Below are 26,659 nucleotides of genomic sequence, written 5' to 3' on the forward strand. Positions count from 1 at the left end.
TATTCATTCATTCATTTACAGCCGGTAAAAAAAGACTGACTAGATCGTTCTCTGCCACCAAATTTTTTGGTTTTATTATACACCTTTTGTTATATTTGTTCCATCCTGTCCATTGTGACTGCCCAGAAATGTCAGACTGTCTTACTTTGTTTGCTCGTGTCTGTTTTCTGTTTGAAAATTTCTCCAATTGTGCATTCAGGTCTTGCCTAACACAAGGATAATAAAAGCCTATTTTAATTCTTGGGAGTCAGAGGGGTTAAAAACACTAAAAACCTTACTAGATGCAGATGCCTTAGTTAAGCAATAGTAGATTACGTACAACTATAATTCCTTTACACACTATTTCTGCACTTTGTAACAAGATGAAAGGTATATTAGAACTACAATTTAAGTATAAATACAACCTGTATTCATTTGCTGTAATAAAATTATTTATTTCTATTAAAATCTGTGTGTGGACTTTTTATTTTTTAAAGCAGCCAGCATGCAAAGACCATACAAGGCAGAAGACGCATTGATGGGTTTCCACTGCAAGCACTAAATTGGATTTTCAAACTCTAAATATCAAATTGTCACAAATGATATACTTCTAATGTTGTGCAGCATAGAAAACGTAAAATTACTCCCTGTTTTGTTCACATTATATGGCTGGTCTGCATGCCTGCAAGTAGTAATCGGACATAAGTCATCACGCTCACTTTCTCTTTTGCCCTGTCCCAAAGGGCAATACGGCCCCTTCTCGGGTATTTGGACATGCTCCATGTGCAGAATGAGTGTGCAGTAGCAATTGCTAGCTCTGCCCTTTTGGTCCTAGAGAAATATGCCCATTTCTTATGTGACTATCCTGTGTTCAATATACACTTATACTCACTGGCCACTTCACTAGGTACACCTGCTCAATTGCTTGTTAACACAAATAGCTAATCAGCCAATCACATGGCAGCAACTCAATGCATTTAGGCATGTAGATGCGGTCAAGACAACTTGCTGAAGTTCAAACTGAGCATCAGAATGGGGAAGAAAGGGGATTTAAGTGACTGAATGTGGCATGGTTGTTGGTGCCAGACGGGCTGGTCTGAGTATTTCAGAAACTGCTGATCTACTGGGATTTTCACGCACAAGCATATCTAGGGTTGACAGAGAACGAAAAAGAGAAAATATCCAGTGAGCAGCGGTTGTGTGGACGAGAACCCCTTGTTGATGTCAGAGGAGAATGGGCAGACTGAGTTACTGTTGCCTTTCTGTCATCTCGAACCACTTGTTACAAGCAAGGTATGCAGAACACCTAAGAACAGGAAACTGAGGCTACAATTTGCACGGGATCACCAAAATTGGACAATGGAAGACTGGAAGAACGTTCCTGGTCGGATGAGTCTCGATTCCAGCTGCGACATTCAGATTGCAGGGTCAGACTTTGGTGTAATCTCAATATACACTTTTATTAGGTACTTTATATATTTCTTATGTGTGATTGGTGTACACATTAGGGTGGAGATATTCAGAACAATTCTGCACGTTTTTAGAAACAGTAGACATGTTTGGGTATGTTTATTAATGCAGGCATTTTAAAAACTACAGCGGCAGCTTCATGGAATGGGTTTCCTTGGCCGAGCAGCTGAATGCAAGCCTCACATCACCAAGTACAATGCTAAGCGTCAGATTCAGGGGTGTAACGCACGCCGCACTGGTAACGTGTTCTGCGGAGTCACTGATCATGCTTCTCTGTCTGATGGGTGAGTCTGGGTTTGACAGATGCTAGGAGAACATTACCTGCCTGACTGCATTGTGCCAACTGTACAGTTTGGTGACAGAGTAATAATGTCCTGGGGCTGTTTTTCAGGAGTTGGACCCGTTCCTTCCACTAAGGGGACATCTTAATGCCCCAGCAGGCATTCTGAAAATATGGTGAAAAATTTAGAAAAAAATGACTTTTTCTAACTTTTAGTTGAAAAATCGTTTACTCATCTATAAAAGGTAACGCAAAAAACCTGCTAAATAGATTGTACTTTTTGTCCTGAGTTTAAAAATACCCAATGTTTTTATGTTTTTTTTTTTTCTACACGTTATGGGGCAATAAGTACAGGTAGCGTTTTGCTATTTCAAAGCCATTTTTTCCAAATCTGGTAATTCTTCCCCCATGTGCCATTTCGGGTATCTTTGAAGCCGACCAATGCAATTTACCCCATCAAATCATATAATTTTGAAAACTAGACACCCCAGGGTATTTCAGATGCTAGTATTTTAACTCTTTCCATGCACCATATTTACCACCAATCTTTGTCAAACTTTGCGGTAGTCATTTTTTTGCATTTGTTTTTTCACACACATTTTAATTCAGGTATGAATAAACAGGTTCTGGTATATGTCACTATCATAAAACACCCCAATATGTGTTCAGCAACATCTCCTGAGCACAGCGATACCTCACGTGAATGATTTTGCCTGGCTGTTTGGGGGCAAAAGGGCCACATTTCGCGATCAACTGCCCATACCCTATTTGGTACATATTTGAGCCGGGCCATTTCAGTGCGCCCAATAAAGCCATATATTTTTGAAAACTAGACACCCCAGGGTATTTTAAATGCTGGTATTTTAACTCTTTGCATGCACACATTTCACCACCAGCGTTTTTTCAAAGTTTGCAGTAGTATTTTTCCCCCACACGCCTACTTTATGTATGAATTTACAGCTCCTGGTATATGCCGCTGTCACACGACACCCCAATATGTGTTCAGCAACAATATGTGTTCAGCCACATTTGGTACGTGTGCATTTTTCTAATTGGAAAGTAGATGTGTGGCCATCCGTATCCCCCCCCGCCCCAATTCAATTTACCCCATACATTTTTCAAAAGTAGACACCCCATGGACATTTAATATGCCAGTATTTTAACTCTTTCCATGCGAGAATTGTTTTAAGCTAATTTGCTAATTTTAGGACTTACTCACAAAAATATATTTTTTATATAGATAAAAAATATTTCAACTTGAAGGTTCCCCTGATAGTGACATCAGTGGGAAATTATTTTTACATTTTACTGTTTTTTTTAAACATTTTTTTCCTAATTATTAAATTTTATTTTTTAATTTATTTTTACTAATCACACTATTATTAGAAAGCGCGGCTCCATTGACTTGCATGGTTGAATCGCCTCCTAAACGCTTTTAAAATGGGCATCCGCCGCCATTCAATGCATGGCGGATGTTGACGCCCCGGGGAGGGGCCACACATGGCCCCTGGTGCCGATCGTGGCGTCGCTGAATGCCTCGAGGTCGAGGCATTACAGCAACACTGTTTGGGTGCAGAAAGTGAACGTAGATCGCTTTCTGCACCCGTTTAACCCCTTCAATCCCAGGGGTTTTTGGTACCTCAAAGCCCCGAGCAATTTTGCCATTTTTGGGGTATGTCGGTTTAGCGATGATTCTCTTTTCCTGTGAATAGTGTACCCATGTAAACTATATATTGTTTTTTCAAGGAGAGATAGAGCTTTCGTTTGATACCATAGTTGGATGATTAGCTGAAAATTTAGAATGAGAAATTCAGTAAAAACTAGCGAAGATTAGAAAAATAAACTAATTTTTTTTTACATTTTCCCTCTGAATCCTCACAAAATTAGGTAAAGTGATGGAAAATCCCCTCCAAGTTTATCAGTTCAGGTGTCCTGATTTCAGAAATACCTAATTTATATAGATTTTCCAGACTTTCCCAGCACCAGGGAGCATACTATAAGGTGTACAATTTTGTATAATTTTTATGCCTATGGCTTAACGGGTTTGGGGGTTGTGAACGGGGGCAGGAGGGTTATACTGGCTAGATGTTATGCTAGGGCAATGGGATGTAAGGTTTTTTTAAGAATTTTTTTATTATCTTTTTCTATATATTTTTTTTAAATATTTTTTTTATTTTAATTTTTTTTTACATTTTTTGTATTTTTTATATATTTTTTTTTTTTTACACATTAATGGTAAGAGGTCCTCCTAGGGACCTCCTGAACATACCAGTGATGTCACAGTGACATCACAGCTCACATTATAATTTTTTTTAGTATTATTTATATTATTATTTTAATGATTTATTTAATATTATTTTTTAAATGCCTAACGTTTTTTTTTTCTGCTTTTCTCTTACAGGACGGGAGGGGGAGTGAGAGACATAGTTTCTCACTCCCCTCCCCGCGATCCCCCTGCACCGATCACACTGTGAGGACCTGCATAGAGATCGTAGCGTCTCTGTGCCTCATCGGAGGGCAGGATATCCCGTCCTCCGATGACCTTCCGGTTTGCAACTGCGCGATCGGGCAGTTTACCGGTAACAGCTTACCGGCTTTCATGCCGGAAGCTGTTACGGGCGATCGGACAGCAGAAAGCCGGCAAAGCCGGCTTCTGCTGTCAGTGGGGAGTCCAGGCTGTCAAACGACAGCCTGGTCTCCCGTGCAGCGGCAGGGATGTGTCCCTGACGCTGCAGGAAGGGCTGGACGTACCGGGACGTCCATAGGGGTTTCTTTGTGGGTGTTTTTTGGACGTCCCGGTGCGTCTATAGGGGACTGAAGGGGTTAAAGACATGACGGTCCTGGTATGGCGTGCCAGAACCGGCAATTGTCATTAAGGGGTTAAAAGATAAGCCTTTCGGAGCTATATTGTAAGCTCCTTTGAGCAGGGCCCTCCTCACCTGTTGTCTCTAAGTCAAATTGTTATGTTACATGCTACTTGTTGTGTCCTCTCCACCCATTGTACAGCGCTATGGAATTTGATGGCGCTATATAAAACAATAAATAATAACATGATGAATTAAAATATACACAATTCCCCACAGATGGTTGACAAAGTACTTTGCTTTAAGGAATCATGGGCTTGTGGGGGAAAGCCATACAAATCTAAAAAATAATCTTTCCTATTTTGGTCAATGTCAAAAGCTACTCCATATTCTCCAGGTAATGCATGTGGATCTGTATTTATAATGAAAGCGGCCACAAAACACAGGTCAATTTAACCCCTTCAATCCCAGGGGTTTTTGGTACCTAAAGTCCCAGAGCAGTTTTGCCATTTTTGCGCTGTCAGTTCAACGATGATTCTCTTTTCCTGTGAATAGTGTACCCATGTAAACTATATATTGTTTTTTTCAAGGAGAGATAGAGCTTTCTTTTGGATGATTAGCTGAAAATTTAGAATGAGAAATTTAATAAAAAACTAGCGAAAATTAGGAAGAAAACACCTATTTTTTTTAAAAAAAAAAAAATCCCTCTGAATCCTCACAAATTAGGTAAAGTGATGGAAAATCCCCTCCAAGTTTATCAATTCAGGTGTCTTTATTTCAGAAATACCTAATTTATATAGATTTTCCATACTTTCCCTGAACCAGGGAACATACTATAAGGTGTACATTTTTTGGTAGAATTTTTATGCTTATGGATTAACGGGTTTGGGGATTGTGAACGGGGGCAGGAGGGTTATACTGGCTAGATGTTATGCTAGGGAATTGGGATGCAAGGTATATAATTTTTTTGTTATTTGCTTATATATATATATATATATATATATATATATATATATATATATATATATATTTAGATTTTTTCATTATTTATATTATTTAAATTATTTTTTAAATGAATAACCGTTTTTTTCCCCCTCCTTCTCTGTTTCAGGACGGGAGGGGGGGTGAGAGACATGGTTTCTCACTCCCATCCCCGTTATCCCCCTGCACCGATCACACTATGCAGGTCCTCACAGACGTGCATAGAGATCGCAGCGTCTGTGCCTCATCAGACAACAGGATATCCCCTGCAGGGGATATCCTGTCCTCCAATGAACTTCCGGGTTGCGTCACTGCTGACGTAACCCGCCATTTTAAACTGCCCGATCACTACCCTACATTGAAAACATTATCGAAATAAATCAACTCATAAACCACCATAATTTTCAATGCGTTCCAATGCCCTTAAAAAGGTAAGAATGCGAGAGATAGGAGAGCTTTCTTCTCTGCCAACAATAATTCCAGAATCCCTGCAATTCTTCTCTGCCATTAGTAAAAATGCCCTATATTTCCGTACAGCAGCAGATTGTTCAATATCCGGTTGAAATGGTTTTGATTGTATTTGTTCACCATCCAGAGAGCCGCAAATTTTATGCTATTATGTTTAAAGAACAAGGGTTTCTGTCAGCTTCAGAAAAGGATTCATTAGCACCAAATACTAAAACCTACGAGCTTTGGTATTTGTGCAAAAACAGATTTCTTGGTTACAAACGCTGCATCCCGTTTGAACACTGAAAACTTTCATACTAACACACTCAATGTACTTAGCATTACTGGCAATGAGTCCTCGAATATGAGCTATCCGGGCAGCAGGTGATACCTTGTACTCTTGACATACAGGCTAGCGTTGTATTTAGAATTTGGACATTCCTGTTCTACAGACAATTTTTATTTATATATCGCCAACAATTTACACAGCGCTTCTTACAATACATATATTCAGGGTATGTGACAAGACGAGAACTGACAGACTAAAACAAACCATTTTATGAAAACTGGCTTGGAAAGTTTTGTTGTATAATTGGATATTTTGGCTGATATGATGCATTAGCGGTATTACTTGGTACTGTGAGAAAAATTACATTTTGCGCGATTGTTATGTACTTTAGATATTGGCCAGCTTTTTTTTATTATTATAGGATATGCATATAAGCTATAATTAATTTATAGTATTTACATTTTTAACTTCTACGCCATAAAGGAACCAGCCATATATTGATGGTAGCTATAACACATTGGTACAATTTCCTAGCAGTATGAAGCTCAAGTTGGAGAATTGTCCAATTGGGTTGGCAGATGAAAAGCACATAACTTCAATTATATTTAATGCTCTCATGAAAAAAATATATTTCCACTTACAAACTCTGCAGAGGCTAATATAGCAGTTACATGTTGAGATGCCTATTGTTTTTTTTACATATCCTGCTGGTTTCAGACATAGGAGAGAAAAAAAACACAAATTTTTGTCATATATGCATTTTGCTGAAACCCGGTTTTATAGCTGCAACACGTTCAAGTCTTGATTGGACCTGAAAGAGAAAACCCCAAACTAAAGTTACGTTTTTCCCGTTTCTTTTAATAATATGACAGTTTATTAGCACTAAAATGGACAAGGACATGAACAGGTAACATCATTGGATGCTTGGTACTGAGCTAAACACTTCTATAGCATTATCAAAAGAAGCTATACCGTGGTATGATATATTGTATAGCTAAAACACACACACACACATATATATATATATATAGCTTCTACATAAACGTCTCCAGGCTTGTCTCTTTCAGAATCGTCCATGGGCTTCAGTCACCCTTTGATTCACCAATTATATATGGAAACGCTTAACCTAAATCGTTGCTGGGTAAGTGGACGTTTTAAGCACTTGGCAAAAAGATTATCCTTCTATGGGATATTTCTTATGCCTACTTCAAATGCAACACTTTTAACCAAAAAAACTTGAGTTTTGCCTTATTTATACAGATACAGCAATACGCGATCTATTTAATTATTTTAATCTAAAACGTCCTGTATGTTTTACCTGATTGAAGCTTGCATTTAACTTGGTTAAGGAGGCATTATGTTCTCTGATCCGTTTGTGATGCTCAGCCAAAATCAAGGCTTCATTGGTCAGTTTCTCTGCAAGTAGAAAAAATAGTATTGGTGTTCTTGACAAACTGGGGGGGCAAACCTTGCACCTGGATTCTCTCTTTCCAATCCTTTCTCCTGGTAATAGCATGAAACCATCATGCTTTAACTCCAGATGTCACCTTTTGTGCCCAGCATAAATTCTACAAATCTCACCTAGGATATTGTTTTGCCGGTGTGTTGTGTATTTGGGATGGGCAGTGCCCTAGGCCTGACCACCAAGAGCGTACCTCCATCCTGCAAATCACAGGAATATGATGCGCTGTGACAGCTCCGGAGAGTGCTCACAACCGCCACTGCGAGAGACTTTGCCACTTGCAAGATGGCGGCACGTCCTTTAAAAAAAAAATCTAACGTTGTGAAAGCTTCCAAGAGAAACCCTCCAGACCCTCGAGAACTCTGGTCCCCCTTGCAGGTTGAATACAGGTACTGCATTCAACCACACAAGTCAATGGAGCCCAGCTTTCTAATCACAATCTGATTACTAAAACAAAAAAATGGAAAAAAAATAAAGATTGGTAAAAAAATGTGGCAACATTTAAAAATTATGCCGTGATGTCACGATCAGGGAAACCATCCAGTTCCAGCAAAATGTAAAAAAAAAAAAAAAAGTCCAAAAATAATAAAATAAAGTGGTAAAAATAAAATGGTTTAATGGGGTAAATCGGAGCAGCCAGGTTAAAAAATATGGCATTGGCACAGGCTGACCAAAAGGGGGGGGGGGGCGCACTATCCAACAACCAGACAAACCCATGCAAGGTTTCCCCCCCCCCATTAGCTTTTTTGGATGAGTAAAAGATTTTTTAAATAAAAGTGAGAAAAAGTGAGTTTAAAAAAAAAAAAGTACTTGCTGGGCATGTGCCCCAAACTCTTGTTTTTAAATACAATGTAATAAAACCCCCCAGTGTATAATACTTAATACAGAGAGCTGTAACGCCACTGACAATGACAGTAGGGGGGGCTGGGAAAATATTTGTGGCGCTAAAATATACTTGAAGTTATTCCTTCCACAGATTGCTGAATAAACGATCATGTAACTTCCTCCATGTACATGCAGCAGAGACGGTAACGCACACGCGATGTCACAGATTACCCAGTGCGGACGCCAGCCCGCCGTACACCCGCATACTCTCAGCGCTCAGCTCTGACTCCATTTCATAAAAGCCGCCAAAACACTGGAACGTCACAACTAGTTAACCCCTTAACTGCCTACAAAACCCGCAGACGTCAACACTGTTTTTCCACGTAAGGCAGAACAACGAATAGGGTTAAATGTCGTCACAGCGTTTGCGTGAAACACCCTACCAGAGCTCTAAACACTAAAGTGTTTTAGTATTGCTAAACGACTGCAGTAATGCCACAGTGTCTTCGGGGTGTCACGCGGGCTTTTATGTTGGTCACCGTGTACACGTAGATCTGGGTTTTTTTTGTGTGCAATGGAGTGATATCCACACTGAACGTTCCTGTTTAACAAGGCTCTTGTGTTTAGAGTTCTACGCGCTTCATTGTGTAGGGTTTGCCCTGTAGTCATGGTGACGCGTCAACTAGAACCCACCAGCGGCGGGATGGAGAGACAGGAGAGGAGCCGACCTCCTCAGGACAGGCGGCGGCTCGAAGACGACCTGCAGCTGGAGAAAAAGATGAAGTGAGGCTGCTCTGTATTCATACTCTGCACAGATTCTCGGGCTCCATAAATCTACTTTGAATATATAATACGCTCTTAACTCAATGAACTCTAAACATTTTCTATTGCATATTAATAGCACTTAATTTGCTCACCAACCCCAAAGTGTGCCTACACCCCTAAACCCCCGTTATCAGAACGCGAGCATCAGGCGATGTATGAAAGTAAAATAATGACGTTTATAGGATTTTCTCGCAGACGTTTATTACATCTGGAAAGAACATTTAATGCAAATTCTTTAACAGAAGAGCTTTAGGTATGCAGTGCGGCCCCTGTTTTACTTTATTTTACATGAAGTTCCTGATATTTTGGGTTTATTCGCTAACGGAGGGGTTGCCGGTTTCAGCTCCCTCGCTTCATTGTTCGTTATTAAGGTCCAACACTGGGAAGTTTCTCCTGCAAGAATGGGAGAGCTGGCCCTGCATAATGTGTAGTTCATTCGGCAAGGAGACTGAAGATATTGCACTGATTAACTATGCTTTATAGAGGGCCAACCTCACTCTTCCCGCAGCAGAAGTTCGATGGAGCTGGACCTTCATCATGTATGGTGAAATCATGGCGTCCAAAGATAACTCCCCCCGCAAGTTCTCGAACTCTCCCTTTATTGAATAAACCCAATAGTTGACTACCTTTTCACAGAACCATGCATCTATAATGCTGCGTAAACTGACCGTAATGATAACCGATAGGTTTCCAGTGAGGATTAAATCAGATGAGTTCTCAGGACATCAAAACAAGTTTTTGTCTTCATCTCTTGGATACATTCTTACCTTCTAATGGGGTGTGGTACGGTGCAGCGTAGTTTTTCCGTGTTCCATATACATTTGGGAATTTTTTAAAATTTTGTTTATTATTCTGTCAATGGGGAGAAGGAGACAAGTAGACAGTATCTGAAACATTTTTGGGTGGGTATTCTACACTCTGTTGAAGATGCCCAGATGTTGTAGACTTCTTCTCATAAAGGTTGCATTAATATCCAGAATTAAAACAATATAATGCAGTAACATTTGTGAAAGCCACAAAATCTGTGGTGTCAAAGTGGGGCAAAGTGGTGTCTGTAGCAGGTACTAGTAGAAAATGAGAGAACTTAATGGCCAAGTGATTGGATGCCTTCAAGGGACTACTTTTGAGTGCATTTTTGTGGAGTTGCCCAAGGTTTTCTCTAAAGGTATTGCATTCGAGCCATATAATGTTTTATTATTTAATAATATCAGTTGATGCAGCACTTGCTGGTTTATTTTGTGTCTGATATACATGCCCAAAACTATAACCTACTCTAAACAACCAGGCGATATTTTACAATGAAGCGTAACTCGGAATGCAGAAAAAAAGGCAATGATTTGCACAAAAAAAAATAATGAACGCTGAAATAATTATTTGTATATTACTCAGGGAAATGTTACAAGTGTCAATATTTGAACTGAAGAACACCTTTGCTGGTTTGGAAAAAAGACTAGAGAGCGTGGACGATGAAGGTAATGGAGAAAAGTCTCTTGCTATGATATGCATGCAAACTTTTAGCAATTTTAGTGTTTAATTTTGATATCATCATCTTTCACATACAAATCACGTTTGCTTTTTGATCTATACATTTGCTTTCAGTTGTAAATGTTTTTGTTTTTTTTGTACTGTTGACTCCTTCACAACTCACTGCGAGGGCATACAGTTTTGGTAACAATTGTTAAAACTACATTTCATAAAGTCACAAAACTGGGATATAGGATATAGGTTATTGTAATTTTTATCTAAAGTATTATCTAATAAGGTATGCGCTGGACTTGAGCAAAAAGAGAAAAGCGGAGCCCAGAATTCTCCTTCATTCTTAATAACTCACAAATAAAGTTACTGTATGTGTGCAGAGGTACAAGGGTGTCTTCTGGCCAAACAACATCTATAGGAAGCAATTTCTCAGAATAACCTTATCCCCCCCAAATTCAGCCAAACTAAACAGAGCATAAGTAACTCTGTATTGAACAAAGAATGAGTTGGCCCTAGGCCCACTTTAGTAGACACCCAAAGGGCCTTTTTTCTCTTTCTTCAATATACACTTTTAAAATAGAGCAAGTTAACAGGTTTTGCCAACTCAAACTATGTTACTGGTGATTCAGCTTAAAGAACTTATTTCTCACTCCCTCTTTACATGTATTGGTTTGTCTTAGTCTGTTAATTCTAGCTTTGTCTTACCCCTTGCATATACATCACCCTCCACAAACATTGGCACCCTTGGTGAATATGAGCAAAGAAGGCTGTCTTTATTGTTTAACCTTTTGATCTTTTCACTACACACAAATACTCATCTCATGGATATCAAACAATTGCAAACACGACAGAGGTTTATCCACAAAAAAAATGTGTGGCACAATAATGGGCACCCCTATGAATTCATATGAAGAAAATATGAGAAGAATATGATTTAGTACAGTATATTCTTAGTGATATTTTACATTTTCCTAGGGGACTAGGAACAGGAAATTGTTTAATTGATTGACTTCCTGTTTCACAGCGGTATAAATATTAGGTGACACATAGGCTGTCATGTGCGGCAAAAGGTCATTGAGCGACATGAAATGAGAACTGGCTATAAGAAAATAGCAAAATGTTTGGAAATGGCCATTTCCACCATCAGGGCAATAATTAAGATGCGCCAGTCACCTGGAAATGTTCTGAATCATCATGAAAGAGGACGTGTGTCGCACAATGAAGACATGCTCTCCTTTGTTTGGCCAAACGATCTCCAAGGATCACAGCTGGAGATTTGCAGAAACTAGTTGCGTCTTCGGGTCAGAAAGTTTCCAAAACTACAATCCAACATCACCTACATCACCACAAGCTGTTTGGAAGAGATTCAAGAAAATGCGCCAACTTCAATATTTGAAGGATCTGGAGAGATTCTGTATGGAGGAACGGTCTCAGATCCATAGCCGTGTATTCTCATATCAAATCAGACATAATAGGAGAAGACTCAGAGCTGTTATCTTGACAAAGAGAGGTAACACAAAGTAAAAGTGACTAAAAGGGTGCCAATACTTGTGCCACACGTATATTTTTTTCACAGCTCATATTTACCTTGGATGCCCATTTTTGTGGAGGGCACAATAAATAAAATAATAATAATAATTTTAATGTGTTCCAGGTAATGAATGGAAAACGAGATACGAAACCCAAACAGAACTGAACAAACAGTTAGAAAGACAGATTCATGTTCTTCAAGAAAAATGTGAACATATTCGAGGCAATCCAACTGGTGAGAAAATATGGGCTTTTAGTTGTTATTTTGCTTTTTAGGTAAAGTGGAACATTAAGTAATTGAGATGTTATAAACTTCCACCAATATTTTCATTGCTAGTATCAGATACAAATATTTTTCAGAAGTATTTTTGTTCTGTTTTTAGACAAATACAGTTTTTGCATAATACAATGTATCTGCATATTGGCCAATTGTATGTGTTTTATCTCTTTTATCTAAACCCAATCTACAAGACGTAGCTAATTTGAAGGGTAGAAAATGCAGACTTTGAAGGCAGGCGTCTTCTTTAGGTATGAGCTGGCAGAGGTTTTGAGAGAAATACCTGTGATCTAGTTCACTAAAACTCCCTAAAACTCAACAGGACGTTTGGAACAAGTACCATCATCCTCACAAACATCTACAAATACGTGCCTTGGCTTTAAAGCTATGAGTTTCCTTAAGCTGCATTAAATCAGGGCAGGGTTCAGGAACCTCAAGATGAAAGGGGAGAAATAAATTTCTTATATAGGTTTCTACAGAAGTTCTAGAAGTGCTTGTGTTAGTTGGTTCTAAATTCAACTTTTGTGTCCTACTTTAGATAGACTTTCTTCGATTCGCTCCTATGATCAAATGCCTGCTGTAAGTATTTTCTTTCCAATTATTTCTTCACAACACTGTATATTTGTATGATTTTTTTTTTCTGTTATGCTGTTACAATTTTAGATGAAAAGGTGGGATCTGTTCACAAAAGGTTGAGTTCCGTCAAACTGACAGTCAAGTTAATGAGACCAACTCAACCAATGTATTCAGTTACCAGTATAGTTAGGTATATAGTAGAGTATGTATACGTGTTGTGGGGCAGGTTAGTTGAGGGCAGGTACATAAGTCTCCACACGGATGGTTCACTGTTCCCCAGCTTCTAGGGTTAATACTTGTAGCAGCTTCAGCTGGAACCCGATTAACACTGTTCAGCCCTATTTAGCCCAGGTATTCTCAGTAGTGCTGCTGACCACAGACCCGGTGAGTCTACATGAAGCTGAGCCTGGGAGGTGAGACAAGTATTCGGCCGTTTATGCGAAGCTTAGCTCACCAGTACTGTTAGGTCTTTGTTTGGTTTATGTCTTAAGGGGAATGTGTACCCTGGATGCCTAAAGACAACTGTGATCTTTTGTAAATAAACCTACCACACAGCAGTGGAGTTGCTGTTCCTGCAGAACCTTTGTCACACTGTATATAATGGCTTTTAATATCGCACAGAAAAAATCTGTAGTGTAGTGGTAATTCTCTTATTTCCCCTGGAGGAAATCTCACTCAGTATGTATACATCTGAGACTTCTATTAAAGTAAAATACAGAAAGAAAAAAAAAAGTTGCAATTTATATCAGCGAAGCTGCGTCTAATCCGAGAATGACTCTTGGGTTTGTAATACGCCGCAGAATAGATGGGACATGACTTCTTATATTTTACAGCTGAATATAAAGGAGCAGACTATATTGGGTAAAAAATTCCTATCCAGTGTTATGTTTTTGTTTTTATAACGACACGCATGTATGTATAAACAACATTTAACAGGCTGAGACTGGCCATCTGGCACGCTAGGAAAATGCCTGGTGGGACACTGGCTGACAACACTCCATACGCGCCCCAACCAGCAGCTCAAGTAGTGTGCAGCCATCGGCTGTATAAAAACTGAAATGTGGCCGCACTTGGGTCATTTGCTGGTCGCTGGCCTTAGTGAGCCAGGCCCGCCTAGCCGTCACCGTCTGGCCCGGGTATTTAACCGCTGAGAACAGTAAGGAATGCAAAAAGTTGTTTTAAAAACATGCAACACAATTATCATATAAGTGTATTTTAGATACATACAGAGAAAGTCTGCATGATTCTGTTCCAGCCAGCCTTGTGATCTATGGGCTTGGCTCAAAGTCCTAGCAGCCTCTGTGTTCACACACCTAAATCCTAATAATGAATTGACAGCCTAATCAGCTGGGTATATAGTATTACCCTTTGGGCAGATTTAGTCGATTTAACTAACGCTAATGCTGTGTGCCACATGTTAATATGAATTCAAGCATAAAACTGGACCCAGTGCCAGCAGCTAAGATTGATTTTTCCTTGTTTCTACTATTTATCCCAGACCTCTGCATGGCACACATAGATCAATAGATGTGCTGATATGACCCAGTTAATAGCCACACGCTGATATGATCCAGTGGAACTAGGTCAGTTGGTTCATGCCCTTCTCCGCATGATCTTATGAAAAGCCAAGCTTGCGGTGGGTGTATTTGGTTAAATGTGAAATTGTTAGCAATTATTTGCATGGTTTAAAAATTCATTAAAGGAACTGCAGGAGTGAGTTAGCGTGTAATGTGGGTGCTAAAGCAAGTGAATGTATTTCTCTAGTTTCACCACCAGGTGGCCAACGCATTCTTAGTCTTCTCTGCTGAACATTTCTTTCGATAGATTCCTAGTTATTCTATTATTCTGTTGGTGTTTTGTACAGACGTCACCTATGTGTAATATAATTGGATATATAAATTATCAGTCATAAGCCTCATGACTTTTAACCCCCGTAGCACACCTGCCTTAATTTGGAGTGGGTTTTCTGTTCTGCTTTTATCAGGATATGGCTGGCAGCATTAGGCGGCATGATGGCAATTGCTACCTGGACCATTTCTACAGCGTTTTGCTTGCATTTCCACATATGGCCACTTGGCGGCAGCAGCATCGCATACATTATTCTGTGCGGTGTGGACCATTGAGGGTGCTGAGCACAGAGAATGCTGTTAACCAAATGTTTTGGAGAGCTTTATTATTAACCGCTTAATGACAAAGCACCTACATGTACGGGCTCAAAATGCATTGCTTTCAATGGGTTTAGGGACTGCCCATTGTCCTTAAGTGGTTAATCCACTCGCTTGAGCTTCCCGTTTGGGGGGTGCAACTCACCCCTTCCTTTTTGGTGGTAATAAATGCACAAAGCCTTAATCTCAGCAACTTGTTTCAGAGCATATCATATTGATTAAATTTTTGTATTAATATCTGGGAATGATGAAATATTGTGTGTACTCAGATCTGTAGTATATTTCTTTGCGTCAGAATCCCAGATGGCGTTTTTTCACAGCTAAACAGAAATCTCCTCTTATGGCATACAAATGTAATTCCTATACTCTATTTATTTGCTCTATTTTTAATATAACATCAGTTTTCGTTTGCTAAAATAACAATCAGGAACAGACTGGGGATAAAAATCTGACCTGTTGAGATCAGTGACCGATTAATCAACAGTGTGTGGCTCTCTGCTAGATACACACAGCCGGACATGACAGTCTTGCATCCCTCAGGTAGACTGTTAGTCAGGTCAGGTGGTCAGTTCAAGTCTGATCTACAACATATTTGATTTTCAGAGCACCTTAAACCAATACCTGAAACGTTTAGATGAAGAAAAGGCTCTCTTACAAAACCAACTAAAAGAATTTGAGCTTCGACTTGAACAAGAAACAAAGGTATGATTTATATTATATATATATTGGTGTATGTACCGGTATATGTTAAACTTAAATGTGGCTGCTTATTGATCACATTCAAATCCCTAATAAGGAAAATAAAGGCACATTACAGAAGCAATATTTAATTTGTTATAGCACAGTTTGATTGTTCCTAGCCGATAGTCAAGGCCAAGTAAAATAAAAATAAAATTAAACAAAATGTAGCATTCCTGTTTTGTACCTTTGTTCAATCATGACTTTTTATGTTTCCATTTTTGGGCAAAAATATTACTGATTTCATTCTTTGGCTACAAATATCTGATAATACATGTGGGTTCTTATATATCTGAGAAGAAGGGGAAAGGACTCGCTGCTGTCTTAAACATGTACACATTGTTTACCCCAGGTTCAAATGAAGATATGCCTAGGGCTTGCGTTTCTTATCCATCCTAATGGTGATGAACAAATATCCAGTTACTTTGTTTTCTGGATAAGGAATACCTAAGAATCATCCAGTTTTTTTTTTTTTAAATTATTTTACCTTATTATAAGATGAACGCTGAGAATGACCTTACTGTGAAGTTGGTAGATAAGTGGAACATCTTCCCAGCTGAAGAGGTAGAGATCAATACAGTAAGGGAATTTAAACATGCATGCAGATGCATTAAGCTATCCTTAATCTCAGGGCCGGCCGAAGACTTAACGCCGCCTGGGGCGAAGTTTAAAACGCCGCCCCCCCCCGCGCCGACGCTGGGGGGGGGGCGCGGCATTTTAAACTTCGCCGACGCCTTAATCTACGATCCCCCCCCCAGTACTTACCTTTAAACAGTCCTGCGGCGAGTCTCCCTGCTCTGCCACGGTGCCGGCTTGTAATGCTGAGCGCCGGAAATTGACGTCACTTCCGGCGCTCTGCATTACAAGCCGGCACCGGGACCGAACAGGGAGACTCGCCGCAGAGGAGAGAGAGGGGCGCCGAGCGGGTAAGCGAAAACCACTCGGTGCCCCCCTCTCTCTCCTCCGCTTCAAAAAAAAAAAAAAAAAAAAAAGCGCTTGGGGCGCAATTGCCCCAGTCTACCCCATTATAGGGCCGGCCCTGCTTAATCTATGTTGAAACCAAATGCTGATTAGTTAGTCTTTTACTGCAGGAAAAATATTTAATTTTATAAGAAATTCTTATTTAATAGAATCTTCATTCTCATCTAATGTTTTCCTGATTTATTTATTTGTAGGCATACTACAAAGTCAATGATGAAAGAAGAATGTATATTTCTGAAATCTCACAGGTATGTGATGTTGCACCTAAATATATACCTTTTTAACCTCTTTGTCTAAAGGCTGCTATTTGAAGTGTGCATTGCCATGGCAACAGATATACTTTCCACTGTTTTACATCTCAGTCCACAAATAGCTTGCCATGCATGATTGGCGTTGCCGTCTATCAACAAGAAGGCAAGGCTAGCTACCCACAGTATTAAATGCCAGCCCTCAAGGTCTGCAGTCACGCTAGATAACAGTGGTCAGACTGTCCATTAGAGGAATCTGGCAGGATAAGCGCTCTCTGGGGTGAGTTTGACTCTCCTGCCAACAATTAAGTATAGAAAGATGAGCATGGAAACCAAAGGAACACTTACGGTGATTAAAAATTGCAAAGCATGGCTTGCCACAAGCTGGAGTAATCTCTGGAACAGTGCTGCGCCATTTTTGCCAGTAGCATCTTTTTTGTTGGTGACATTGAGGTCCTCCAAAGTGATAAGGCCACAGTGGATTACTGGATCCCCAATCTTCATCTGCTGTGGGGAATGCAGTCCCTTCCTTTTAGATCTTTTAGGACCCTCCCCAAAGAGTGGGCCTGCTGAAGTCTCCATGGAGGGGTGGTAGCCAAAAAGCACAGCCCACCAATTTCCCCAAAAACCTGAGCATTTGGGGACCTGGCTCTGCTGCAGGATTTTCAGTATAACCATATCAAGTGCCAACTAAAATAAATATCCATATCCATCCAAATGTGCTTGTGAAACGGGCTTTTAGGTGCCAAGTGACTGGCCAATTAGTAGCCTCATTAGATAGATTTAAGTAATGGGTGAAAGCAAACAAAAAGTGAATACAAAAATGAAGGGTCCGTGGTGGTGGACAAGATAGGGTGGCGATGCCTGGACCCGTAAGGTTGTCTAATTTAAAGAACTGCTCAGATCTCTAAGCCTGTGCTCCAGGCGATATTACCCAGGTAACAAGGAGATATGGTGTGCATGACGTCCACTGGGCATACAAGGAGACGGTATAGCAGTGGGAGTTTTCTGTTAGATAGGAAGGGGTCACTAGAAAAAAGCTTGGTGCACAACTACCCAGATCCATGGGAAAATCCTGGGTAATCAGAGGGTGTTGCTAGAGGGAGGGAAAGTAAAAACCACCCCCCTACCCACTTGACATGCCATACATTCAGTGTCTCAAACGATATGTTTGCAATCTGCAAAAAGTGACCCAGGCTTTTTTTTTTTTTATACAACTGTAAAAATGTGGGGAAAAAATTTTACTTTTTTTTTCCCACAAATTTATATAGAATTTGACAGCAGATACGATTTTATCTGCCTATTTTTCCTGATGTAAAGGAATTCAAACCCCTATCAGTCCTTGGTCTAGTCCCATTGTGAATATAGCTTGGTCTACCCCATACCACTTGTGGAAGACTGTTCCCTTTATCTACTACCTTCTCAGTAAAGCAGAAGGGGGGCCACAGGCTTAGTATCTCTATCATTGTGGATGGTGGTCAGCATGCATACATCAACAAGTTTGAAAAAATGTGTTGAGCCCCGTACAGATTAGTTTGGGATGATGGTTCCTCCCACATAATAACATCAGTAAACCGTTCCATAAACTGGCATGAGCTGAATTTGAGACATCGGGATGAATGCTGGAGTTGCCAGTGAATGTATTTTGCTGCGCATGTGCTGAATTATTGATTTGTTTTAGACACAGTCACCCCCCCCCACTCCAGACATGCATCATGCCATGGGAGCAGTATCTAGCAAAAGGCTTAACAGGTACGTCCTTGGTCTTCAAGGGACATGACGTCTGACGTACCTGGTACATCTTCCATCGCAAAGGGATTCAAAGTTTTAAAATAAAGCTGAGATTATTTTGTTTTGTTTACTTATTTCTCACATCAGCACTTCCCTCCAGTGACAAAGAAGGAAATGGCTTAACATGAGGTCCCAGATCATTGACATAGCACAGAAATGTTATGTGCTTATATGACAGAGTCCTTAGTTGCAGTTGTTGAATTGCTTTTGGGACCTGAAAGGGAGGAGTTTACTTCAGATAGAATTTATCTGATCAGGCATTTTTACCAGCATGCTAGCCAGCTCCTTTCACAAGAGATCAGCTGGCAGCATGCCAGTAACCATGGTAGCAAGCCGCCATTATTATGTTCATTTCGCTTTATAAAAGCAAAAAAACCTGAGAAGCTGCTGATCAGTCACAGGCCAATAATCGGCTAGCTCTTCAGTACACAAGAATCCTCCTCTTTAAAGGAAGTCTTTGCATGTACTGTTGAAAGTGCAAGATTTCTTCTATGAGAAAACAAGACGGCAACTAGTCAAGTCACGTCGACAGGCAGGCACTACTACACTGCAGAAGGGACATTTAGGAGCCCTTAATGTGCCACCATGTATGTTGTCCGTGGTTGGCAGTCTGTACCTTTATTGCCGATCAGGTTGATCCAATGCCAGGATACCTGTGGCTTACTCGTATAGCTATCCATTTTGAAGAAAAATCACAAAGTCCATTAACCACTTAAGGACCAGGCTTTTTTGTACCCTTCCTGACCAAGGGTGTTTTAATGCTTTCACGGTGCTCATGTTTAGCTGTAACTTTCTTCTCTATTTTTTTTCCTCTTTTACTGAACTAGAAAGGCTTTCTAGATCATATCTTATTTACTATAAAGTATGGTGAAAATTTGAATAAAAGCACTTTTTCTCAAATATTTTGCTCATCTATACAAGCTATTAAAAACATGCTAAATAGATTCTAATATTTGTCCTGAGTTTAGAAATATCCAATGAGTTTGTTTTTTCTCTATGATCACTTTCTTCATCCAAACTGTGTTGCTGTCATTCGGGAACACCAAGATCGGCAGCAGAGGTCATGTGTACCACCCCCCCCCAACCATCAGTGTCCGCCATATATTGTATGGCGACAAATGCCTGATTTTAAAAGAGCTTAAGCTTAAATGGTGTCGCTGGAAATGCCTTCATAGCGAGGCTCTGGAAAGCAATCAAAGCGCCACCGCGAGAGACTTTGCCTCTCGCAAGATGGTGGCATCCTTTAAAAATAAATAAGTTCCCAAGAGAACTTTGTGCTTCCCCTTCTGGCACTGCATTTAACCATGCACGTCAATGGAACCCAACTTTCTAATCACAATAAAAAAAATATATATATTTAAAAAAAAATGTTAAAGTAATTCCCCACCATCAGGGGAACATTCCAGTTTCAACAATGTGTGTGTGTATATATAAAAAAAAAAAAAACCAAAAAAAACAGGACAGGAAATACTGGCATGTTAAATGCTCATGTGATGTCTAGTTTTAACAAATGTATGATTTCGTGGGGTAAGTTGCATTGGCCGGCTCCAAAGATGTCCCAAATAGGACATGGGGGAGAATTTTCAACATGTTGAAAAACAATTGCGCATGTCCCAAATGAGTAATACCCTGTGTTGTCTAGTTTTTAAAAATATATGGTTTGATGGGGTAAATTGCATTGGCCGGCTTCAAAGATTTCCCAAATAGCGCATGGATTTGGGAAACAAATGGTTTTGAAATAGCAAGACGCTACTTGTACTTCTTGCCCCATAACTTGCAAAGAAAACATAAAAACATTGGGTATTTCTAAATGCAGGACAAATATAGCAGGTTTTTTCAATTAGCTTTTATAGATGAGTAAAATATTTTTCTAGTGAAAGTCAGAAAAAAATTTAACTTGTGTGGGTTTAGTAAATGAGAGAGAAATTTTTTTTTTGTTTTGATTGAGTGACTAAAATAATTGATCAAGGTGGTGCAGTAGATGTTGCGTATCTAGATTTTAGTAAGGCTTTTGACACTGTGCCACATAGAAGACTTATAAATAAACTGCAAGATCCCAATATTTTTGAATGGCTCAGGCAGCGGCTGGGTGGCAGATAAGAGAGTTATAGTCAATGGCGTATATTCAGCGCAAGGTCTTGTAAACAGTGGGGTACCTCGGGGATCTGTACTTGGACCCATTCTTTTTAATGTTTTTATTGTTGATATTGTAGAAGGTCTTGATGGTAAGAAGCCAAATGGCAAACGGTAAACTGGAAATGGTCAGAGCTGTGGCAACTAGCATTTAATGTGGATAAATGTAAAGTAAGGCCTAAAAACCCAAGGACCGGGTATAGAATGTTTAATACGGTCCTAACGTCGACGTGCAAGGAAAGGGATTAAGGGGTAATTATTTCTGAGGATTTAAAGGTAGGTAGACAATGCAGTAGAGCAGCAGGTAATGCTAGCAGAATGCTTGGTTGTATAGCGAGAGGTATTAGCAGTAGGAAGAGGGAAGAGCTCATACCGTTGTACAGATCACTGGTGAGACCTCACTTGGAGTATTGTGCACAGTACTGGAGACCATATCTCCAGAAGGATATAGATATGTTGGAGAAAGTGCAGAGAAGGGCTACTGAAATGGTTTATGGATTACAAGATAAACCTTACCAGGACAGGTTAAAGGATCTTAACCTATATAGCCTGGAAAAAAGACGTGACAGGGGGGATATGATAGAAAAACATTTAAATGCTTAAAGGGAGTGAACATGATTAAGGAAGAGAGAAGGAAAAACTACCACAACGAGAGGACATAGTCTTATGCTAGAGGGGCAAAGGTTTAAAAGTAACATCCAGAAGCATTACTTTACTGAAAGGGTAGTGGATGCATGGAATAGCCTTCCAGCAGAAGTGGTAGATGTTAATACAGTGAAGGCGTTTAAGCAAGCATGGTATAGGCATACGGCTAAGCTAGATATAAGATAAATCCAGGGACTAAGGAAAGTATTCAGAGGTTGGGCCGAATGGTTCCTATCTGCAGTCCCTTTCTATCTTTCTATGTAACGTAATTTTTGGCTCCAGAACGTACCTTTTTAACCCACTAAATGCCTACAGAGCCATACCTGATAAAATATGTGCATGCAGATATGACACACACACACACACATACACACACACACATACACACACACACATACACACACACACACACACACACACACACACACACAAGCAGGGGCTTAACACACGCAAACCAGTTAAGTTCTTCATTGAGTGATTAATCTCCTGCTCTGCCACAGCGGACAGCTTTAATAATTCACATCTGTGGCTGTCCACAAATGTATTTTCACATCACTTGTGTTCAGCTCTCCCAAGCAGGCATTAATCATTCACGTTGTGCTACTTTTCTAGTGTCGCTTAACCTCTATACCGGCGTTAAGTGATTGTGTGAGTTCTCAGGAGCTGGATGACTCTAAATGTGTTCCTCAAGAACAACTTTTTGCTTCGGATCCTAGTTAAATAATAATAATAATTAATAACAATAGCCGCCTTCACCAAAGAACTTACTCTTTAAATACCGCCCATTCCAACATTTAGAGATCTATTTAATAATCTGTGATATTAACCAGGTAAAGCAAACAGGACAATATTGTGGTTTTTAAATGCAAAGAATTCCACCTGAGAAACAAGAAGTTTCAGAACCCTGCGTGGACGTGAATGTTGGCACGTGTGGTGCTTTAGTGCATTTGAGATAAGGGGATTAACTGAAGTACCTACACGTGTGAAGATTACACCACCGCTGTACGGTGGGGTTAAATAACCTACCATGCTTTAATGACTGGGTTGCAGTATACCGCAGACTTAGACTGTTACCTTTTTTTGGCTGTTTTATGGAAAATCCTTCCAGGAGAGAAATGCATTACATTTTTGGGTGCGTTTTACAAAACAATATTTCCTCCAGCCATCGTCTACCATCTTCCGAATTTATCTAAAATGAGCAACGCGCGCTGGGCCTCTGTGGAGATTACTGTAATCTTCTCTGTTGAATTTTAATTGCAGACCTCAGTCACTCAAGAAGCTGCGAAGAAACCTCAGCCTGATCCGGCTCGCGCCACAAGGGACAAACAGATGCTTAAGTAAGGCTAGGTTTTTTTTATTTTTTCTCCTTTTAAGCGCTTTACTTAAAATTTCTCATTTAAAGCATTCATGCAAGAAAGCAGTGGCTGCAATTGAAAACCCGTCACTGCAGCTCCTCTGAACTACAACTCCCATGTTGCTCAGCCATTCTTGGACTGAGCTGCATGAACAAAACGGATAAACTGCTATTTCAGTTACTCCAATCTATTTAACCTGCGAGTCTAAAGTAATGTAAATATTTTAAGGATTTAATTGATCGGTCGAGATGCTGTTTATCGTACTGCGGACAGGTTATTCCCGTTCTGTCCTGTAAATAGAGATTACAGATGAAGTATTTTTACTTGTGTCTGCAGGAGAGCTTTTTAGTCCTGAAATGCACTGCATGCCTTCTGTAGTTTTAATTTGTTGACATGCAGTTCTGGTCAAAATGACAGCTCAAAAAATGATTGAGAGGATTGAGGAGACAGGAGACTGCAGAAATAAAGCGGAAAAAGTTATATAAAGAATCAAGAGTGGAGAATTGCCAGCAGTTGGATTAAGCAGACATGCGCAAATTCACTAGGAAGCTGCGTCTCTGATATTTTATTAAAGAGAAAGCAATGACAATTTTTTTATGTTTATAAATGTATTTTATAGCTTGCTTAAATAAGCCACAAACAGTGTCTTGCATATGATTAGTGACATTACATTTCAGGAGGTGTCATTTATGAAGATCCTTCTGTGCTTTCATTCAGTGGGCATCTGTGATTCTCTGCTTGTATCAACAGAACATTACTATGTAGGATAATCTTGGCTACAGTATTGAGCTCTACCTCCATAGATTCCTAGGGGTAAAATCATAGTAAATGTGTACATCTCACACACTTACGCTGGACCAATTATAGTTAGACTCTGTTAGTCATAGATATGTCTCTGCTTTACACATCAGTTACTTCTGTCTCGTAGCTTGGTGCATCTCCCATTCGCGTCTTTCTCCTGGGGGGGGGGGAGTGCACAAAACATTGAGGTGGGAGATGCCTTCTCTCTACAAGGCTAAAAGCCAATCTGGTATCCTCATACAATTTACATATTACAGCAATATCTAATTTAAGACTTTTCCAATGATTTTGATCAAACACGCAGTTGACTTTCAGCCAAGCTGATGTGGACTGGAATACACTTCCCATCTGAGTCCCCTGCATACTGATGGGAGAGCGGCCCGATCACATCAACAGCTGCCAACGGGTTCTGCTATCATGTACATAGAGTGATTAGATGTTTTTCTATCAGTTAAATGGCTGCCATAATTGCAAGGTCATCACAATTATTACAACAATATTAGGCCAGAATGTAATTCTCCACTAGGTTAAATGCCTTAATGCTTCTTTCTATTGGATTTTTGAATGTCTGAGAATGGCTTCCTCCTGTATTCGCTAGAATTGATGATGAGACAACAGTCTAGCAAGTTTCCCTACAAGCTACTGAACCAATACTGCTCTGGTCCGACCACTGCGATAATCCTTATATTTTTATTTTTATTTTTCTTTTCTTTTCACAGAGGGAATTTCCATTCTACATCAAATAATAAAGCAATGGGAAAAAAGAAGATGACAAAAGCAAACGCTTCCAAAGTAAAATAATTTTCTATGAGCCCAATTTTTATGACAAATAGATTCGTAATTTATTTATTATTATTATTAAACCCCTTAAGGACAAATGGCGGTCCCTAAACCCATTGAAAACAATGCATTTTGAGCTTGTACATGTACGGGCTTTGTCATTAAGTAAACTAATATTTGAGGAATTGTTACAGAACAATAAGAAAATTGCTGAGACCACAAATATTTAGCTCCATCTAACTTATATATTATATACACACACACCCCAGCGTTCAAAAGTTGCAAAAGCGGTTTCGAATTAATTAGCCTTTGAAACGTAGATTACTTACACCTTATATTGGAACACAGGGGTGATGGTTGCTGATAAAGGACCTCTGTGCACCCATGAAAATAGTCCATTAAAAATCTAGCTCCAATAGTCATTAACAATGTCTACACTGTGCTTAATGGAGAAAACGTGCTTTTCTTTCAAAAACAGGGAAATTTGTGTGAACACAAACTTTTAAACGGTAAAGTGTGTGTGTATGTATATACTGATTATGTGTCTGATTATAAGACGACCCCGATTATAAGACGAGGGGTATTTTTCAGAGCATTTGGAAAAAACCTCGTCTTATAATCGAGCAAATACGGTAATAGCGGTGTGCATATGGTATAATTGTGTCAATGTATATCTACCCAGATGCAAAAAAAAGTTTACAAAAAGGAAAGCTGGACAAAACCTTTTTTTCACTGTTAATGAACTTTCAGACATGCAGATATTCTAACGGTTAAAAAAAAGTTTTTGCAGGTGAGTTTCTACACCTGTTTGTGACATGGCTTGTGAGATCTGCCGCTTAACCACTTCTGATCTCGCATCATGATTTGAGAAATCCTACGTTGTGACATCAGCGGCTGGAAATTCGCTTTTCTACCCAGTCTTGCAGTGAATTGCACTATTGCAGCACCTACTAACGTATGTAAAATAATGTCCATATGAGATTGTCTTTTACCAAAAATTGTATTTTTGTATTAATAAAATGTTTTCATACAAAAAGTGATTGATATGCTTTCTTGAGGTGGAATTCCCACTATACCAAACCCTAAACAAAGATATGTAATGCCATTCAAATATTCGAGTACACGTTAACCATGACCAAGTATATTCAGCACCCACAAACCTCAACGACCAGGAAATGTTTATCCAACCACAATTTACCAATTCTCATTTTAGTGTAGCCACATAAATTATATAATTTTTAAGGACAGTCAGGGATTTTTATATTAAATGTATTATAATCAAGTATAATACAACAACATAGATATAATAATCTATGTAATTATGTTCTTTACATTTTTTTGACATCATAGAAAATGAGGGAAGTGTAACCCACAATAAACCAAAACATGGTTAACAAGCGAATCAATGTTCAGCAAACCAGAAAATAAAAACAAATAAGTCAGTGAATCACTATAATGCCATAGGAGGCGACTTACAACGGACAGTGTGCTAATCTATCCACATAATGGGTATCAATTTGTTTCCGTTGCATAAAATGTACCGTAGTCGTATTTTAAAATATTTTGCTATGTTATTTTGTCTGAAACCTTTTTCTGTATTACATTGAAATTGAATTTGATTGGCGATTTGATCAATAGTTCAACCTCTGGTCTTTTTCCATTCCCTGGGTATAAATGTTTAAAACCATCAGAATGAGTATCAGTCATTTGTTTCTTTCTGCAAGGGAATTTAAATGAAAGACTTATAAGAGGCACAATTCAGTCCCTCAAAATGAGGGGGGGGGTTTGCCAAATTATTTCA

At 39.4% G+C, this 26,659-nt stretch overlaps 1 protein-coding gene and 2 long non-coding RNA genes across 3 annotated transcripts in view; 1 reads left to right on the forward strand and 2 right to left on the reverse strand.

Moving 5' to 3' along the window:
* Window positions 1-4,178: 4,178 nt before the first annotated feature.
* Window positions 4,179-26,659, reverse strand: part of LOC128474093 (uncharacterized) — a 165,327-nt gene continuing 142,846 nt past the window's right edge. Inside the window, exons 2-3 of the long non-coding RNA XR_008346311.1 lie at window positions 5,713-5,757; window positions 4,179-4,207 (exon numbers count right to left, since the gene is read on the reverse strand). This is a non-coding gene — a long non-coding RNA (uncharacterized LOC128474093). The remainder of the gene's footprint in view (window positions 4,208-5,712; window positions 5,758-26,659) is intronic.
* On the reverse strand, window positions 6,541-8,918 carry LOC128474090 (uncharacterized). Its single transcript, XR_008346309.1, has 3 exons — window positions 8,769-8,918; window positions 7,569-7,666; window positions 6,541-7,061 (listed from the first exon to the last, which is right to left on the reverse strand). It is a non-coding gene; the product is annotated as an uncharacterized LOC128474090 (long non-coding RNA).
* On the forward strand, window positions 9,203-24,927 carry CCDC169 (coiled-coil domain containing 169). Its single transcript, XM_053456357.1, has 8 exons — window positions 9,203-9,320; window positions 10,752-10,834; window positions 12,493-12,603; window positions 13,184-13,224; window positions 15,990-16,088; window positions 17,300-17,353; window positions 23,183-23,259; window positions 24,798-24,927. The coding sequence occupies exons 1-8, from the start codon at window positions 9,205-9,207 to the stop codon at window positions 24,877-24,879; spliced, it is 663 nt and encodes a 220-aa protein (XP_053312332.1). The 5' UTR covers window positions 9,203-9,204; the 3' UTR covers window positions 24,880-24,927.

The sequence above is a fragment of the Spea bombifrons genome, chromosome 2, assembly GCF_027358695.1.
Source record: "Spea bombifrons isolate aSpeBom1 chromosome 2, aSpeBom1.2.pri, whole genome shotgun sequence".
NCBI classification, from domain to species: domain Eukaryota; kingdom Metazoa; phylum Chordata; class Amphibia; order Anura; family Pelobatidae; genus Spea; species Spea bombifrons.